Source organism: Anarhichas minor, unplaced genomic scaffold (assembly GCF_050575085.1).
Source record: "Anarhichas minor isolate MPS153535 unplaced genomic scaffold, ASM5057508v1 ptg000040l, whole genome shotgun sequence".
NCBI classification, from domain to species: Eukaryota; Metazoa; Chordata; class Actinopteri; order Perciformes; family Anarhichadidae; genus Anarhichas; species Anarhichas minor.
The window spans coordinates 9,844,035-9,863,405 of NW_027466486.1; the positions used below are offsets into that span (position 1 = coordinate 9,844,035).

At 42.7% G+C, this 19,371-nt stretch overlaps 1 protein-coding gene across 7 annotated transcripts in view; it reads left to right on the forward strand.

Annotated features, from left to right (window-relative positions):
• esrrb (estrogen-related receptor beta) overlaps positions 1 to 19,371 on the forward strand; it is a 61,611-nt gene that overhangs the window by 17,606 nt on the left and 24,634 nt on the right. For 4 of the 7 annotated variants that reach the window (XM_076108712.1, XM_076108713.1, XM_076108714.1 and 1 more), the window contains one exon: positions 15,592 to 16,001. In XM_076108712.1, coding sequence (XP_075964827.1) covers positions 15,592 to 16,001 — 410 coding nt within the window. Of the gene's footprint in view, positions 1 to 5,882; positions 5,952 to 15,591; positions 16,002 to 19,371 lie in introns of those variants that run through there. The other 3 variants (XM_076108717.1, XM_076108715.1, XM_076108718.1) reach the window with 2 other exon arrangements.

Sequence of the window (19,371 nt, forward strand, 5' to 3'; positions counted from 1 at the left end):
ATTAAACTGACAGGTGTTTGACTTGGCATCAATCTTAATTGGATTTTCATTTATTTAGTCATTTGTTTTTGTCGCAAAAAAAGAGAGCAGATGCTGTGTGATCTGTGCCACTGTGGAGGCACTCTTGCTGCACATCAATAAGCCTGTGATGATCAATAGGGATTGCGTGATGTTTTTGCATTGATTATAGAAACGTGAGCCGATGAATGGAACCGGATTCCTCTCTGAGGGTTATACTGTTCCTGTTCAGCAGAGGAAAAACCGGAGAGCAGCAGAGCGACCTTACACACCTTTTTGCACGAATCTGCTGGTAGATCTGGACTCCTCCTCACTCGCTCTCATTTCTACTGAAGAAGCTGGAGACTGCCCGTCAGGCACCTTGTGAGTTTCTGAGACGTGGAAAAGCTTGCTGCTTCTTCCTGCTTGACTCAGCCAAGTGTCAGCCATTGTCGGACTGCTCGTTTCTCCAATAAGGTGCCATGGTAAGCTCTGTTCTTATAAGGTTGGGATACAGTAACATGGAGACCCTCACCGACTGTGAAATGGTATCTGCATTCTCGGCATTCTTACTGAGCTTGATCAACAGTGAAACACAGGCGGTTCTAAAGCTGCGGGTTAGAGAAGACAGAGCTGGATTTTCCGCTGCTTTAGAAGCTGATGGGCTTCCAGAACATGAGGTATGGCTCGAGATCATCTCTCACAGGTGGTGAAAGGTTCACAATGGTACCTCACATGTAACACCCGCAAATGGAGCTAGCGACACAGCTCAATAAATACATTTACTGTCCTTAGTGGTTTGAAAGCTATTGCTTTTTGAAAGTAAAGTGCTGCAGATGCACTGGACTGCTTGCTGGAGCTTCTACGGTGTGGCTTAGGCTGGTGTCAGATTTGACTTTATTATGTGTTCTCTAACTGTACAGGCTAGATTACCATACGTTTTTATATTGTCATCGTCAAGTTCTGAAACAGCTGCTTGGTAAAGTTCTCTATTGTCGTCGTCGTCGTGTGAAGTAGCTTTGCTGTAGTTTTCATTTGATATCATTGAACTGCATATTTATGTAAGCATGAAAACAAGATGTAGAAGCTGAGACAAAATGCTTTTCTTCATCAAATATGAATTGAAATACATTTAAAGATACTTCACCATTAAATACATAATAAATGTTGCATTTCAGTCAATACTGAAAGAAAGAACTCAAGCTCTTTTTTTAATTATACCATAAATGCTAGCTCTTTTTATGTAATTCAGACGGAAACTTTGTGTGTTGACTGGTCTCCTAGTTGCGTCTCTGTTGTTCATATGATAGGTTGTTTTGTCTATGTGTGTGTGAGCTCATGTGTGTGTGTGTGTGTGTGTGTGTGTGTGTGTTGTATCTAGCGGAGTGTGCGAGTGAGCGTTTGGATCCCTCCTCCCCGGTGCTGCGCCGGCCCCTCTGTCGCTTTAAGTCCTGCCCCTCGGAGCCAGCCAACAGCAGCTGTTCCATATTCATCAAGCCCTTGAGTCTTAAAGAGCCCTATCCCGACCACGGAAAGAGTCATTCCCCTCGCTCGCGCTCTCATGCTCTCTCCATCTTAGCGCTCATCCCGCTGCTGCCTGCGCTTCTCTCTCTGTCTCACCCCCCTTTACCTCCTCCGTCTATCTGTCCCTCCTCCCCCCCCCCCTCCTCCTTCACTTTCTCTCCCTCTCTCTCTCTCTCTCTCTCTCTCTCTCTCTCTGACATACACACACTTTCACTTACATACACTCAGACACACTCTCTCTGCCACACATTTATACATAAACACACACACACACACACACACAACACCCATGCTCACGCACACACGCGAGTCCAACATACCTGTGCAGGCTGGGTGGAGCGGTGCTGGAGGGGGCTTTCGTTTCGGCAGCGTTGTCTCTGAGGGTGCTGTGCCATCATTCGGGGAAGAAGCGGGTCTCAGTTGTTTTCTCTTTCCTCTTCCTCTCATTCCTGGAATGCTAAAACTGGACTGATGGACATTTCAGAACTTTGTCTTCCAGACCCTCTCAGCTATCATAACCAGTAGGTGCACCTTGTTTCTTTCTTTCCTTCTTTCACTTTAACTTTTAACCCCTCTGTTGTGATGCAGTTTTATTTCTTCTCTGTCATTCTTTCTTTTCTTTTTGCCTTATCTGCTTATGCTTGTTTTAACTATGCCTGTTCTAGTTATGTTTCCTGAACCCCACTAGTCTAGGCACTGAACTTTTTCTTGTTTTAGCAGTCATGTACTTTTCCTATGCTTCTCTATTCATCTACCCTCTCACACCTACTCACACTCTAAAAGATGCACTTTCTCTTGTTCATTGTTTTAAGGGCTCTTAAATCATGCAGGACTTGACAGTATAGAGCAACAGGGCAGGTGCAACCGTGTACGTGTGTGCATACGTGTGTAGATTTATTGTGTGAGCACATCATGTGGCGAGAAAGACTGGCATCTTTTTAAATTCCATTCAGGGCATGGCTGATTGATTTAGCGTGCCCCTCTGCAAACTGTGTATTTGTTTCCTAAAGAATTTGGGGTACCTGTCCAGTCGGGTTAGGAGGTTGTTTGCTGATGGCTTTGTTCTTAGATTCGGCCGCACAGGGAGAATATATATATTTTTTTAAGGAGATGAGATTAACGTGCACCCGTGGAATTGGAGAGGATAAATTACACCGTGTAATATTTGTAGCCAGAAAAGACGAATGAAGAGACCCTGTGACCTCAGTGGAAGTGTGTCCCAGCCAGCGGCACACGAGGCAAGCTGCTGTCTCAACAACTCCTGGCTGCTGGGACAGCCTGAGCTTCCGGCACCGACCACACTTTACCTTTGTAAAAACATCCTTGAATTTGATACAAAATTAACGTGTAATCTTTAGTTGTGAAAAATATGTATTTGTTTTTTTTTATGGTATAATATTAACGTTTTTAATTCAACATATCCCAGTTAATGGACAGACTAAAACTTTGGGCTTGTGTGAGGATTTTTATACATATACATTTATAGATCATTTTTATATCAATCTTTATTATATTATATAAAGTGTTCAATTTTGAAAAAAATATTAATCAAGTAGTATATATGCAAAAGTAGTGATTTGTGGAAGACCAATCAGACGTTTAAATTTCAATTACCTCACAGTTGCCTGATAAGTCATTTACACATTCAGACAATTTACATTAGATTCTGTCTCTTGTAAAACATTCCAGTTAAAATTTGTATCATCTTGTTACTGAGCTCTTCATGTTCTGAACATTATTAAATGCTAATCGAGGAGTTTAGTTTAGTTTTGATTCACTACATTTTAAAGCAGTATTCTACATGCAGTGGAAATACGTAACAGGTTATTATTCAGTGTAAAGTTAGTAAGCTGAATGTTGTTAGTGTGTATTGCTTTACTTGACCCATTTGGTCACAGATATTCTTTACTTTGGGCTTTAATCACTGAAAATTAAAGAAATACTTCTAGAGAAAATATTACCATCTTAGACAGACATTCAATAATCTCCTTTTGTTCATCCTGTAATGGATTATAAAAGTTCACTTATGTCTCTACACATTAATACACAATTACACAAACAGCAGTAACAGGGTGGATATTTCTGCAACACATCAAGTATTATATGTTCAAGTGTATTTATATTTGTCATTGTAGTATTCCCTGCAAATATATCCTTGTCACAACTACTTTCATTTGTATTTCTTTTTTAAGCAGATTTTTACACAACCCCCACATTTATGTATGATTATAATTTGGATATATGATTATTCTAATGTCTGAGGAGATGTTTCATTTTCAAATTATTTTCATAACAAATGCACTTTCCAACACATTTTGAATCATATTTATTGCAACAAGGAGAAACCTTTTTAAATATCAACACAATATTTGAGTTATGTTGGAAATCATTTGTTTAAAATGTTTTCAGTTTTAGTTGACTATACATTTGACTTTGTCTCCTTTCAAGTAATCTGACAAAATTCATAAATGTACTTTTGATTTTTCGTCTACTCACAAATGTAATAGTTAAATTATCAAATGTAAAATAACACGTTCCTAAATTTGTACATGAAAAATATGTTTAAGTAATATATTGCAGTTAATGTTTCTGTTTGTTAATTTGTTTTCGTTTTCTTCCCCCAAAACATTACACATGCATATTGACATGTTTGTCTATATGATGAAAGAAAATTAATATTTAATGGCTCTCCACACAAGAAAGCAGTTGCATTTCTGTGTCCCATGATCAGACTATTTGATTAATATGGAAACATGTGACATTTAAAATAACGGTGTGAAGAGCATTTGCTCTTTCAAAGCTGAGTTGCGAACAGGTGTTTGATTTATAAACAACTCTGGTAACTTACCATAGATGTGATTAGAAATTGTTTGTGATCAAATGTGGATGTAATAATTTCCCCACCTCCAAAGCAAAAAAATCTGTCACAGTAACTTATGACAGTAAATTAGCATTCTCCTGATTACATGTCTTCCTACCAACAGTTAGTTATTTGTGGGATCTCTCCAGCAGTGGCCTGAGAGTGTGCTGTTCATTGTGCTCCAGCAGTGGCTCTCCTCTGCTAATGGTACAGCGGTATTCGCAGCCCCTCACTGTGGGCTGAATGTGGCTGTGATGCTTGGTTGAGAGGATTAGTGGGACGTATGTGCGCCATGTAATTAGCACAGCACTGTTGTGGAGCCGCTGTGGTATACTCTGTATAGATCCACCCGAGGGCATCGCCACTGCCTGGGAATCAGATGGAAACAGAGTTTTGCCTTCAGAATAGAGAGAGACACACGCACCTCTCGTCTCTTTGCACACTGGCGCTATTTAGAAATGCGAGCGCATGCAAGTTTTCACCGAGTATTCCGATAACACAGGTTTTACTGGAAGTTTAGTTCTGTATGCATTCTCTCAAAATGTGTGTTTGACATTGCCGCCGGCATGTGGCCCGTGACACTCCACCTGTTATTTACTTTTGCTGCACTTATTGGAGTCTGAATATCTCTTGGCTCATGGCAGAGAGACCAGCCGCTTAGTGTACGAGTCTGACAGGCTTATTGTTGATCTTGTATTGCAGTGGCAGTTCGCGCCACTCAGAAGTCAGCCCATGCCGAGGATTGTCAGTTTGAGTTCCTCTGTGCTCGCTAGAATTGAATTGAGATGTGACATCTTTCTGCCTCTAAATGCTCCATCAACACCCTCGCTTTCCTTAAGCCCTGGCAGAGCCACTGCTATAAACTAAACTAGGCTATCCCATTTCCCTTCATGAAATAAAAGCTTTTTAATGTATTTTTTTTAAGAGAAGCAGAGAGAAGTTAGCACACAATGATGAATTAGATTTCAATTCATTTGACTTCATTCCCAGCTTGCTGCATTAGAGCCTGCAAACACCCATCTCTAGCAGTCCGTCTGCTTGATTCTTATTAGGTTTCAGAAAACAAGGCGAGGGAATTGCATTAGTGTATCTTAAGTTAAAAGCTCTTTGCTCTTTGACCAAGTGTTTCATTGTTATTGGGTTAATCAGATTTTTGCTGTCTTCATGGAGATGCTATCGCAGGCTAGAGGCAGTGGTGGGTAACCAAAGCAGCCGTGCACAGACACTATCCAGATGGGATCAGCTTACGGTAATTTGGTTTCAGAATACATTACCAGAAGAGGCTTCTGGCCGAGAATGGCCACCCCGCTATGCGCCAGGAGCTGGTGGCCTCTGTAGCTGCAGTGTCCAGCCCCACAGCCCACCTGTCCCCCATCCCACCCTCCTCATCTCCCAGAGCTTTTAGGGGGTGTTGGGATGTGTGCCTTTTTTAAAGTAAACCCTGATGTTTTAAAATTCAGTCTGTCACCCAATTCTAAATACTTCTTCCTTGTACCAACAGGGCTTTGTTGTCCAATTCATTAGAGAGATTCCTGAGTCCACTGGCCACGCTGGAGCCCTCTCATTTCTGGTATCTAGTATCATTACTTTCACTGTAAATATGTCACTCAGCTCAGGCTGAGCAGGGGGGGGGGGGGGGGGGGGGGAGGGGGGAGCATGTTGTCCCACTCCAGGCCAAATGGGGATGCAGAGCATATTGACACTCTCTGGATGTTCACTGTACTGTAGTTTCAGATGTATTCGGGTTCATACTTGTTAGTGCTTAGACTGGCTTTAAAGGAGCTGCTAAATCAAACTCACTCATGTATTTGTGGTAGTGTTACCCCACCTTTGGGTGCTCTATTCCGTGGGTCATTAATTAGGAAAATAAGAGTAAGAAAAGCATGCAATATCCAGACTTGTTCTGTTCTGAAATATTATGACCCGTTCGATTTAATGTTGTGCAAAAAAACTGTGTAAAAATGGTCACGTTGCAAATTAACTTTTTTTCTTTCAACCAATATTGCATGAAAGAAAGTTTGAAGAAAGTATACAATTGTATTTTTAATATTATTGGTACATTTTGGATGTTAGTGTTACTATAACATGCTGTCTCTTGAGACCCTATCTGATGTTTGGCCTTTACACCTCTCAGTGATTGGCTACCAGGCCTCTTTGGCTATTTCACAACGTCTACCTGCACAGAAATCACCAGCCGTCACCACACGCCTCCCTTTCTGATTTCTCATCCATTGTAACCTTGGACACCTCCGCCGCAGTGTGAGAATCTGTTTAAAAATAACTAGGTCCATTAGTCTAGAAGGATAATGCTAGCCTACGTGGGCTCTCATGCCCTTGTGGCAGCAGAGTGCTATCACTGACACGGTGCGTCAGCACTTCTTCCTGTTGCTCCAACATTGAAGGGCTCCTCTTCATTTACACACACACACACACACACACACACACGCATGCATGTATGTATGCGCACAGGCACAAACACACACACACACCATCTAGAACACTGAAGTTTAGAAAAATAACTGAGTCAAGAAATACACTTGAAAAAAACTGTAGAGTGGTAAATTAGTCACAAGAAAACACTTCAGTGAAGCTTCCTGTTGCCGAGTCTGCTTGTTTCTTATGGTTCTCTCCATTGGTATGATAGATATGAACGCTCACGACAATGCTGCTGCTTTTCAACCACTCTGTCCTAAATGTGGTGGAGGGAAAACTTGTAGGTCCACTAATTCACACTTGGTAAGAAAATGTGATGTAAGGCGGGTAACTATATGGGTGTTTATCAGTGAAGGCTATTGGTATTGAACGGCCAGCTGTTTGAAGGTTATGTTTCGGAGCAGTAATTGAAATGCAAAATAACATTAGGATCGATGGTTAGCTTTGTTTATTTATGAAATCAATATTGAAACCGTCCGTCACAGTAGCCGCTCTGATTCCCACTGACAGCTTCACCAAGTCTCCTCTACATGGCCACAGTGAGCCTTGCATCCATTACAGCTTTTAGAGCGAGCACTTCTTTTTTTTTTTCATCACTCTTTGGACAGCTGGGAGTAAATGTTTCATGCTCATATTTGAACACACACACACACACACACACAGTCCGTAGGTTTGAAGGAAAACTGTGCAGCATGGCATCATGAACTGTACAAAACTGTGGAATTGAAAGGACTGACGCAGTGTGCACACTTACAGCAGCTATGTTGTGGGTGTGTCTTCGAGACAGAGAGAGAGTGAGAGACAGCACTACTATCACTCGTCCCTGATTTGCCCAAGGGAAGTAGATGTGACCAATAACCAGCCATTAACATGGCGGTGTGCAAAAAGCCAGCCACTGTAGGCCTAGTTTCTCTGTGCTGAACAGGAATTTCTATTGACGTATTTGATTCTCTTGACCCGTGTCAAATATGCATTGCTCGTATAACAGAAATAAGAAAAACCCTAAAACATTAAATTATGTGAGAAAACAATGCGGTACAATCCTGTTCCTAAATCAGAACTGAATGGTCTGCAGAACATAATTGATACATATTTGATTAAACATTAACCCACATGTATTCTTACTTTACACCGTCGTTTATTTTTGAAACATTGCCATTATCTGTATTATTTGTTAAAGCTAATAGAGCTTCCATCTCAGTTTACATCACATTGTCAGGCTAGGTTCTGACTCTCCATGACATAAAACGTTATTCATTACAGGTTAACTTTGTTTGTCTCATGTCTCATAAAACCTGTTGTTTACAACTTCACAACAGAATCATTTCAACTGATAACTGACAGATTTGTTAGTGTAGAAGTGTGTGTGGGCGTGTGTGTGTGTGTGTGTGTGTGTGTGTGCGTCCCTGCTTGCTCGCCTGCCTTCAAATTATACAACTATGTGCTTGTGTGTGTGTATTTTCCTGTTGGCCACGATACACATTCACATTTAAATGCCTCCTTATGAGACCACCCCCACAGCGCTGAGTGCAATCGAATGGTCAAATTGAGTGTCTGGTTGTTGAACCTGCCACTTGGAGAGTCGCTCCCTCCCAGTTCATCCGGTGACACCAGACGTGGTGAACACTGAAATGTGTGTTTAGATTGCCCCCTGAAGGAGACACATTAATTCAGGAAATATCCCCAAAGTTTAATTATTCCTGAATGGTGTGGTGGTGGACACTACCGTATAAATCAGTTAGGCCCACCCGTCTTTTTATTACCAGCACTATTTATGGGGAATGTGTGGCAGCTGGTAGAGATGAGCCTGTAAAAAGCCAGAGGCTATTGCTATGACTGTGTCTGCTGCTGTGGCAGACACAGTCATAGCAATAGTGTTGTGCGCAGCATCAATTCATTCTGGAACTGTTTGAATTGTGCGCTACAATTTAAATCAGAGGAATCAAGTCAACTTTGATGATCACGTTGTATTATGTATGTTATTTTAATCTTACCTATGTGCCGTGATGACACAGCCACTGTGAACCTGTACAAACATTTACACATTTGATTGCGTTTGAATTATCCTGGACGCCTGATAAACCTGCTAATTTTGGCCGATGAATTTGGCCTTGTACATTTGTACGTATGTGTGTGCATGTGTTTGTATTTGTACTCTTCTTCTTATGAAGAGGACAATTTATAACGGCGGCAGGATGGGCTCTTTGTTTTAAGCAGGTATATAGTTCTCCCCTAAACAAGGACAGCCTATCAGAAGAAGATTAATGAAGTAATTTCATGCATGGTTCTATACCTCCGTCCTCCTGTACGCACAGTCACTGTGTCTAAACCTGTGATTTACACTGGACTGTGTTAAATAGCCTTAACCCTTTATGATAATATTTCTTTCTGTTTGTGACACACACACACACACACACACACACACTGCAAAAAAACAAGCAACACAATCTGTAATATCCTTCGACCCTCTGATAAAATGGGCTTGGATCTTTTGCTCAAGTTTCCATCATTCATATTTGATAATCCCCCTCTCTTTATTTTACATAAGGAACCCTACTGGGAATGCGTGAGAGGTGTGCTGTGGTTGATATCTGCTGGCTTTCCACATAATTTATGGCAGTTAAACAAAACCGAGCCTTAAAGGGCTTTTGCAGCATGAAACAGAATTGTTAAGAGATATTCATACATTAGCCTGGACAGGTCAGATATTCAGGAGCATATTACCAAATCCTGTTTTTTCTTTTCACTATTTTAACAACAGTGTTGACATTCTGCTCTTATTGAATCTCTTTCCACTGACTTTATTGATTCATTATATTACCATATTACACATGTCAATTCTAGGAAAATCACACTGTTCATGAGTGGCCAAGTTAACTGATGATGTACTTTTATGAGGCGCTGATGATATGTTGATAATGACTTCATGATGCTGGAGATTCTGTGATAAAACAATGAATTTACATCACTGCATCTGTGTTACTGAAGAGAAAACCATACTGTTCCTCTAGAATGTCAGAACAATTAAAAAAAATATATATATTTCTTTTTATGTATTAGAGTCAAATAGCCAAACAACAGAACTGTGTCGTTGGTAATATGTTTCATCATTCGAATTTTAAACAGACGTAAAGTGACAAAGAACTGCCATAAAGCGGAACAGTTTATTGTTAAAACATATGTTATAAAGGAAGAATCCACCAACTGTACGCCCATATTGCATGGGAGTGTATTGTAATATTGGCGACAGTGTATCAGTAACATATCACACAACGCCAGGTTTTGTCTGAGGTCATTACCAACACCAGCTTTGAAGGAGTCTTTTAAATATACAAAACGCTGATAATTAGAAACTGTTTTTAAGGATGATTTTTTTTTTTTTTGCCAGTAGTGGACTATAATTGCTTTCTGTAGATATCACGAGCCATTGTACATTTATGTTGTTAAATTATACCATGGCCATGCTTCATAATGGGTGTAATGGAAACTAATCTTTTCTAATGAAAAAGCAGAATTAAAAATGTGATCCCAAATGTACTGCACGGCAGCCGAGACTTATCACTAAACTTCTTTTTTACATACAGTGTGATGAGCTGTTCAATTCTGCAGGGAGCTTCCCCACTGGGTCTGCGTACAAGACTGTTAACTCTTCGCTCTCCACTGTGGGCATTTTAGACAACTGACAACTCCCTCACGTCCCCCCCACTGACAGTAGCTCTCTCATTAGCCATTTGCTTCTCTCAACATCCTGAACTCAGCCCCTTATAAGAACTGGATCTGCCCAGTGCGGCCCAGACAGTTTACGTCAGACAAACAGCAGCGCCTGTATCACAAGAGGCCCTCTCTTTCCTGCCAGCAGCATCTCTGGAACAGGAAGGAGCAAGAGGGGGGATCAATAGATCTGATCTGCTTCTTGGCCAGCGCTATCTTGTGCTGCCGCTGGAGCATGGGGCTCATGTTGTCGTAGTGGAGTGAGCTCATAGCTTTATAAAGACTACAGTGACATCGCTGTGGAGCAGCTAAATATAATCCTCTGCTGGAGACTGAAAAACTTAATTGCCCAGGCCACAGAGCACCATGGTCCCCCCAGTGGTAACCCTGCACGAGCCCCCAGCCTACGGACTATTGATCCGGGGCCCTAGCTCTCCATTGGTACCATAAACACAGCTCTCTCTCTCTCTCTCTCTGCCCCGTCTCTCTCTTCCCCTCGCGTATCGCTTACTTTCTCTTTTCCTGTTTTTCTGTCTCCTCGACTTCCCTTTTGTTTGCCTTCATAGATCTGCGCATCATAAATCTCTGTCAGCTTCTCCTGAGTGTCTGGCATATCCGTTAATAAAGAGACCCCTCCCCTCCCTTCAGGTCCTCCCCCTCCGCTCCCTCCTCTCTCTGCCAGAGCAGGACTAATGAATGAGAAACTCCAAAATTAGGGGCCTCTCCCTCATAGATTAGAATGGGTCCCTATGGAGTGTGGGGCTTGCCTCCAACGAAACCACAGCCATCAACCCCCTTCCCCAACATTTCCATCTTTCATATTCTGTCTGCAACACAAACACACCCTGAGACCTAAGAGCACCTAAGCCCGTACAGCGTTGGTACAGACACACATGCACATCAAGAGTCTTTTGGCCCCTTATTCCCCTGATGGTCATTAACCTGGAACCAGTCAGAGAGGCGTCCTTCATATATGTTTTGGAATCTCTATTCCCTTCCTTTCTCCCAAGGGCCACCCAAACCCCTCCCTGAGCCCCAGTCCTTTTTCATTTCCATTCTGCCCTGCGTGAACACATGCCGAACACCCTTGGTGGCATACACACTTCTGCATGTATCTCTGTGACTTTAGTCGGGCCGTGCAGAATTTCAGCGTGGTCTCCGCTCTCCCAAAAATGAATCCCTGGCTGTGTGTTAGAGCGGTAAAAGGTGGCGGTGGCCCCAGGAGGAGAGGTCAGCGCGGCAGCTGCCAGTGGGTTCTTGCCGTGGTGGGGAGGCTGAGCCCGGCTGAGAGGAGGTCTGTCAGGAGCTAATTGAGTTCGTCCTACCAACGCTGACTCTGGGGCCAGTGGCTTATCAGGCCACATCGCCTGGGGCCCTCCAGACAGATCTGCCCCTACCGGGGCATCTGATATCACCATCACCCTGCCTGCAGATGTCAACCCCCACCTCCACCACCCACCCCTTCCCCTCCACTTACCCAGTTTGATCAGGTAGCAAGGATGTGACACTCCGGGATGAGGTTAGCAAATGTTATAAAATTGTGTTTTGGCATCTGGTGGCCTTGAGAGTGAAAAGGACATTGGGAATATACTCACTTTTTGAATTGAGCCTCGAGCACGGGTTTGTGATTTACACATGAAACAAGGAGAGAGCTGTAGTCACCCAGAGAACAGTGGAGGATGTCAGTATCCTCCTGAAGTGAGCAGGAAGCTCTCAGCAGGAACACTTACAAATTGGCTCAATTAGATCCTGAATGTTCCGCGTTCTTGCGACAGTGTCATCCAACGTTCAGAGTTTTTCGCTTGCAGGCGAGGAAAGTGTTGAGAAGCGAGGAAACGGGCGCTCCTCGCTTCTCCTCTCGGAAGTCGAGGAACAGAGAGTGTGAGACGAGCTGCCAGATCATTAGGCCAGCTAATCCTGGTCACAGCAGCACCAGTGGAACGATATTAGGGATCTGAAATGCTGTTAGGAGGGCCAGGTGGAATCAGATTAAAACCAAACTGCGCAGTGTGCGTTTGCGGGCCCATAACCCACTACTCAGCATGAATTTTGATCAGTGCAAAGGGAACAAAAGGAGGAGGAACAGAGAGAGAAAAAAGAGAGAGAGAGATACTGTATCTTGGACGAGCACTGCTCCTTTGGGCAGCCAGGCAGCAGAATTTGAAATGCTCTTATGTTGAGGAAGGAAGTAAGACAGAACTATAGATTTTACAGCATCAAGTCGCGGTTAGTTCAGCAGATCCTTTCCTGTCTGCTCTGTCTGTGTAGCACACAAGCTAATTAGCACCTGCCCCACATATTGAATTATTTATTACAACTATTGCTGCTGTCAAACTATTTAATGCTCATAATTCATTTTCCCATACAATGGTATTTATAGATTTAAATTGGACCTGTCCCATTAGAGATTACGAATATTTATAGAAATATTTTAGACTATTTGATTAATACGCCAGGTTCAAGTGGTTAGTATTCCCTCAGTATCATTAATCAATATATGCAGGCTTGTTAAAAACATAAGCATAGCAGTGGTATAATGTGTCATAGCAGAATGAGTTAAGGGGATTCTAGCCAGCACATTTATTATAAATGACCACATTGAGCTGGAGGGGAAACAGTTAAGACACTTATGCAATTATGCTAAGTGTCACCCTGAAGATGGCCTTTGAACCGGGGTTAAGCTTACTCTGAATTTGTGAAATAAAAGCTAAATGGAGCCATCTTGTGCTCCTGCGTTTTAATATATGGCCTTTAATAAGCCAAGTGCAGGTGCCCTATCGCACAGGTGCACATATCCATCTGAAACAGAGAACATAAAGCAGATGAACACAGAGCCGTGCATTAATTTATGGGGATGCAATCTGCATTCATTATCAAGAGCGGCGAGTTCTATTTTAGAAAGGCATGAAATGGATTCACTTTGTCAATTTCTGTCTGCAAGGACATTCAAGAGTACAAATGGATCATTTTTTAAACAGCAAATCTGAATAACCGCCCCCCATGCCATCAGTAGTATTAGATGTATTTTTGCATTGTTTGAATTGAGAATAACTGAAAGAAAAAGTGTAAATTGGAAAGCATGATCTCCAGCACAATGGTAGTTGTGTATCAGTTCTATATAGTGAAGGCTTTATATTGCAAGAAGAATTCCAGGAGTGCACAGGCAAAGGGCTTATTCCACAAGGTCAACGGTTTTAACAGGGGGCATTTTTTTATTATTTATTTTAGCAGTTAACCTTTTTGTGAATTTTCAGAAGTGGTAGGCACCTGGAGCTCCGATGAATATACATGACAGCAGGGAGTGAAACCTGGGAATGAGATTTAATTTGACACGCTGACCCCCCATCTCCACGGGCCCAGCAAGCCAGGGTGAGAAAATAAGGTTGACCCACTGACCCCTGGGCCTGAACCCCTCTGTCACCCACCCTCACAATTAAATCAGCCTCAGAGAGCAAGAGGCAGTCCGGCCGACCGAAAGGGGGACACAGCGGAGGCCTCTCGTTTCCTGTTTCCTCCCCAGCACTCTGAGACAGAAGCTATCGTCCAATCAGGCAGATAGAGCCCGGTACGGAACATCCCTCTCTCCCCGTGCTGATGGTAAACTGACATGTCAAATATGTAAACATTACCATTAGTTGGCAATATGCTAATGGCACTAATGTGCTAAGGCACAACTTCGGGCTGTCTAGCTGCCACTCAATAGGAGCCCCTGTGTCTGAATTTGCATAAGCCATGCAAGGCTCAATTTTGTTAATGCAGGCAAGTGCAGGTGACCTTTCACCCCTTCCGTGGTACCTAATGCAAAGGGGTGTGTGTGTGTGTGTGTGTGTGTGTATGTAAGTGTGTGACCTAGCCTTGACCCTAAGGGGTCACTATGTCTACACGGCATCCCCAATACAATGAGTTATCCATCTCCTCTACCAGTCCACCCCTTTAGTTCACTCCATTTGTGGACGGAAAAATGAGTTGAACATGTCCGGGCTAAGTTTTCCCCCCCCATTGTTCTCCCAATGCAATTTCAAGTTAAAGGTTATAGAGCGAGACTGAAATAGATTTATATGGGCAAGGAAGGCTTCAGAGTGCATTTTGTGGCCACAGCCAAAAGGCTGCACTTTAGTCTGCACACGTTACAGCATCATATTGCATGTACTCCAAAACACAGTTATTAGGCAGACAGTGAAAAAGTCAATATCTTGCCATCATGTTTCCTTTTGGTTGACTGCTGACTCAAGGAGACAAGCCAAGGTCCACTCTGCTCTCTAAACTATGGAGATGCCCAAGACTTGATGTGCTGGGTGTGTGTGTGTGTGTATGTGTGTACGCACTTGCGTGTTAAGTTATTTGAGTGCTCTTTCTATCCCTCCCTCTTACTCTCTTTCACTTTCCTTTCTTTCTGTCTGTGTGTTTGTATTGTTTTTGGGCATGTGTGCAATGGTGTGTGGACGTGCGTGTTGTAGACTTAAGCGCTTTTTCTGCTACGGTGGTGTGTGGCTAATGAAGCACTTAGGATCCTCCCTCTAGTTCACGGGTTTATAGGGAAGGTTAGGACACATAGTGGTATAGAGAACAGAACATTAAGTAGACTATTAGTAGAATAGTTGATACATTTTAAATGTGATTTGGCAAATACAATAGATTACAACTGTTGGAGCACATGAAACCCACCAAATGTGTCATCACCCACCTTTTTCTATGAAGAAATTGCATGTTTATATTTAAAAACGTATTTTTCTATGAAAAGCATAAGAAAGATTGCTTTCTACTGGGACTGCATTGTTGAATATACGCATGTATACGAATATATAATTCATTAACTCTAAACACTTTACTATAATGTCTACTTAAAGGAAAAGAGCATTTGTGTTGTAATTGTCATGAAAAGCCACAAAATCATTACATTTTGTACTTAATTTCAATCAAGTGTTTACCTATTGAGACATGTATGTCACTCCACTGGTTGATAAGATTAATATCTACTCTCGGAAGATCTCTGCTAATCATCTTCCTCTTCTCCTCCTCCCTTTCCCGTCAACTCTCCCCCCTCCCCCACTCACCCCACCCCTCAGGCTGCTGAATAGAATGGCCGCTGATGACCGGCACCTACCTTCCAGTTGTGGGTCCTACATCAAGACGGAGCCATCCAGTCCCTCCTCGGTCATCGACACGGTCAGCCACCACAGCCCCAGCGGCAACTCAGACGCCAGTGGCGGCTATGTCAGCACTATGAACAGCCACTCCAACGGCCTGGACTCTCCACCTATGTTCACCCCCAGCGGACTCGGGGCCGTTACCTGCCGCAAACGCTACGATGACTGCTCCAGCACCATCATGGAGGACTCGTCCATAAAGTGCGAATACATGTTGAACTCCCTCCCCAAGAGGCTGTGCCTGGTCTGTGGAGATATAGCCTCGGGGTATCACTATGGGGTGGCCTCTTGTGAGGCCTGCAAAGCCTTTTTTAAAAGGACAATACAAGGTATTTTTCTCCTCCCACCTCCCCCCTTTACAAACACTCAATACAAGTATTGCATTCCTTGTCGCTGCATTGCCAGACATAAAAACACCCTCCATACAAGACACTTTCGACCTCGCAACAACAATGAAACATACTCAGGGCCATCGATTTACTATGTAAAAAAAAAATTACTGGAGTGTGAAAAGTGTTTTCTCTACCGCCTGAGACCAACAACCTCTGTAAAACAGAAACAGACAATATTTGATTCCATTACATTTCCACTCACTATCGGATAACTTTACAAGCGTATTTACTAGTTATCAAATAAAAACAGAAACCAGAGGAATATTTTGACATGGGACGGACGTGTAGGTATGATTACGTCGTCTGTCATGGTTGGTGGTGTATGGTGGACATGACATCATCACTCAGGGGTCAGATTTGGCGGAGTGTACGAGGCTGTTTGCCCAGATGCCTTGGGGGGCTCAGAGAACGTGCTTTATTATTCCTGTCTTGTTTTGTGTGTGTGTGTGTGTGTGTGTGTGTGTGTGTGTGTGTGTGTGTGTGTGTGTGTGTGTGTGTGTGTGCCTGGGGACTAGGGTGCGATTGGCTATCTGCAAGGCATGATGTATCACAGCTTCTCATTAGAGAGGCAATGAAAGGCCCCCCGCTGTGAAACTGTGCGCTCTGCTCCGGATTAATCAGGAAGACGGAGATATTGTTGAGCCTGGAAACAGCTGCCCAAGTCGAAGCTCTGCCCCGGCTGAGTACTGCAACAAATACTGTAGACAAACTGGATGAAAAAGGTGAAATGAGCCAGAGGGTTGGAGTATAGTGAAATGAGGTGATTAAGAGTGGAAGAATTTGATTTTTCAACTAAATGAGTCCGACAGGTTTTATCCATTGCGTTCAGTGATTTTTCATCAACAAATGATTGCAGGCATTATTTGAAGATCTGGCCGTCTGTCTGGTTGTTAAGTGTTGATTTTGGACCTTACAGCCCATATCAGCTTTAGACAGTCTATGTACCTTTTGCAGGCAAACAAAAGCATTAGGCCAAATCCTCCTGTTTACCCATGCTGCCATCAGCAATCCTGTCTATTGACAATAGATGAACATTTTTTTCTCAAATAACATAACTGGGCTTTTGTCCCCTCACTAAAAGTACACTGATGGCAACACAATGGAACAGAAAAAAGGCATCGGGGAAGAAAGGGACGTCTTAAGTGGAGCAATGGCCCAAACAATTAAGAGGAAGGTACATGGGAAAAAAATTGAAAGCTCCTCTTTTTTTCCCCCCCTCACTTTGCATTGTCGATTTGAAATCCCTCTCTTTCTCTTCTTGGAGGGCTGCCTGTAATGGAGCTAATCTGCCGTCGTTTGTCCGAGCCACAGGAGTTTTGTCAATAACAATCAGCGTTTGGAAAGTGTAATTAAGGCCGAGGCTTTTCATTCGGAAGAAGGGAGGGGGCCGTCTCCAGGGACGGGCATGCCAATTAGAAACTCAGGCACGCGTCGCCGGGTAATTTCAGGGAAAGGAGGGGAAAAAAAACCAGGACTTCTTTAGATTGGAGAGGGACCCTGCTGCTCTTTCAGAGGAGAGGAGGAGAGGCTTAATGGCATAATAATCAGACAGGGGTCCCAGGCAGAAAAAGCAGGAGGACGCAGGGACTTTTTGGGGGAGGTGAAAACCTTCCGAAATGATAAAAGAAACGCATGCAGGATGGCTGGAGGAAAATGGAGGCGGTAAATAGCGGGATGTAGAACCCTTGAAAGAATGAGAGGGTGCCATTGATGAGAACTGATTAATTAAAGGAATAACGAGGCAGTCAAGGGTGGAGTGTGAGACGGCCCTCTCTAATGAGAGGAAAACAAAGGAGCTGTCTTTTCCAGTCCTTTATCACATTGTTCTGTAGCACTTAGGGCAAATAACATGCTAAGTTAATATTAACCCTGTACATGACAGTTTCTTTATCGCCTTGTGCTCACCTTGTGTAACTCCGTGTGATTCAGCAGCTAATTCTTGAGAGTTTTTTTAGATTTATATTATCTTTCAATTTAGTTCTATTTAAATTGAACTTTTTATGATAGTTTAGGCACCGAGTAACTTACTGTCTTTGTTGTATTTCCCGCTCCAGCCTCACAGTCTTACCTTTTCAACAAAAGATGATGGAAAATCCATCATCTGTCACCTATTCATCCAGTGAAAAGCCCCTTGAACTCTTACGTGGAGATAGTTACATTACTCAAGGCCAGGCCCCAAGTTAATGTCAACCTGGATCTCCATCCATCCCAGAAATAACCCTGTTCTCATTGCTCCCTAATCATCCCGCCATTCCTGCACCTCACGTGCCCCCACCAATCAAAAACATAAATCTCTTATTGAACTGTGTTTTCTTCCCATTTTGAACCCAAGTGTAAAATTGCTTGAAAACCAACTGAACTCAGTGGCCCCCTTCTATATGAAGTAATAGACCTTGACAGTAAGCCTGTAAAAGTCAGTTTAGATTTTGATGAGAAATACCTGCCATTTTACTGTAATTTACTTACAAGACCTGACTTTCCCCTCTGTGCCCTGGCATGGGTCCTGAAAAGCCATAAAATAGATTGAGACAGATACTTATCAAGAGAAGAAGGAGGGAAATCTTTTTCTTCTCCCTTCACTCGGTAATGTTATTGGTAACCATACCGTAACCTCTCTAAAGACGGATAAACCCCGGCATGGCCCTCGGGTTAAAGGGGTTCCCGCCAGTATGCTTCATTCCTGAAAGTGAAACCGGCCATTCTATTACTCACATCTCTGAATGACAAGGTTACTGTAAATAATGTAAGAGGTGCGCCCTTTTGAGTCAATGTTTTAATCTAATGTAACTACAAATTCCCAATTAAATCAGTAGTTAGTTGTGACACTTTGTTTAACTGTTCAGGAGACTGTAAAGCCACGTTAGAGTTAAAAGTCAGTTAAATCCACTTGTCTGTTTTGCTAAAAGGTTTATTCGCCCCTCGGGTGGAAGTTTTGGTAAATGAGACAAGAAACAACTAAAGACCGCTACAAACAATATCATTCATTCACACAAAGACAAGAAGGACACACTCTGCATAAAATAATACCTCTTACAGTGATGAAGCCTATTCTGTTGAAAGTAAAACATTTAAATGCATTAATGTAAATCTCAATAATTGTGTTTTTATCTAACAATTACATTGAAGTCCAAACCTAATTAACCACATCAATTACAGGTATATTTAGCTTATAGTGTAAATTAAGTGTGATTTTTACCACAGTGGTTAGAAAGGTTACAAACATTTAACAGCATCAGATATTATAATTACTTACATTTGTCATAGTCGTGGCAAGTTCCAATCTATGGGAGCTGCCTTAAATATGACC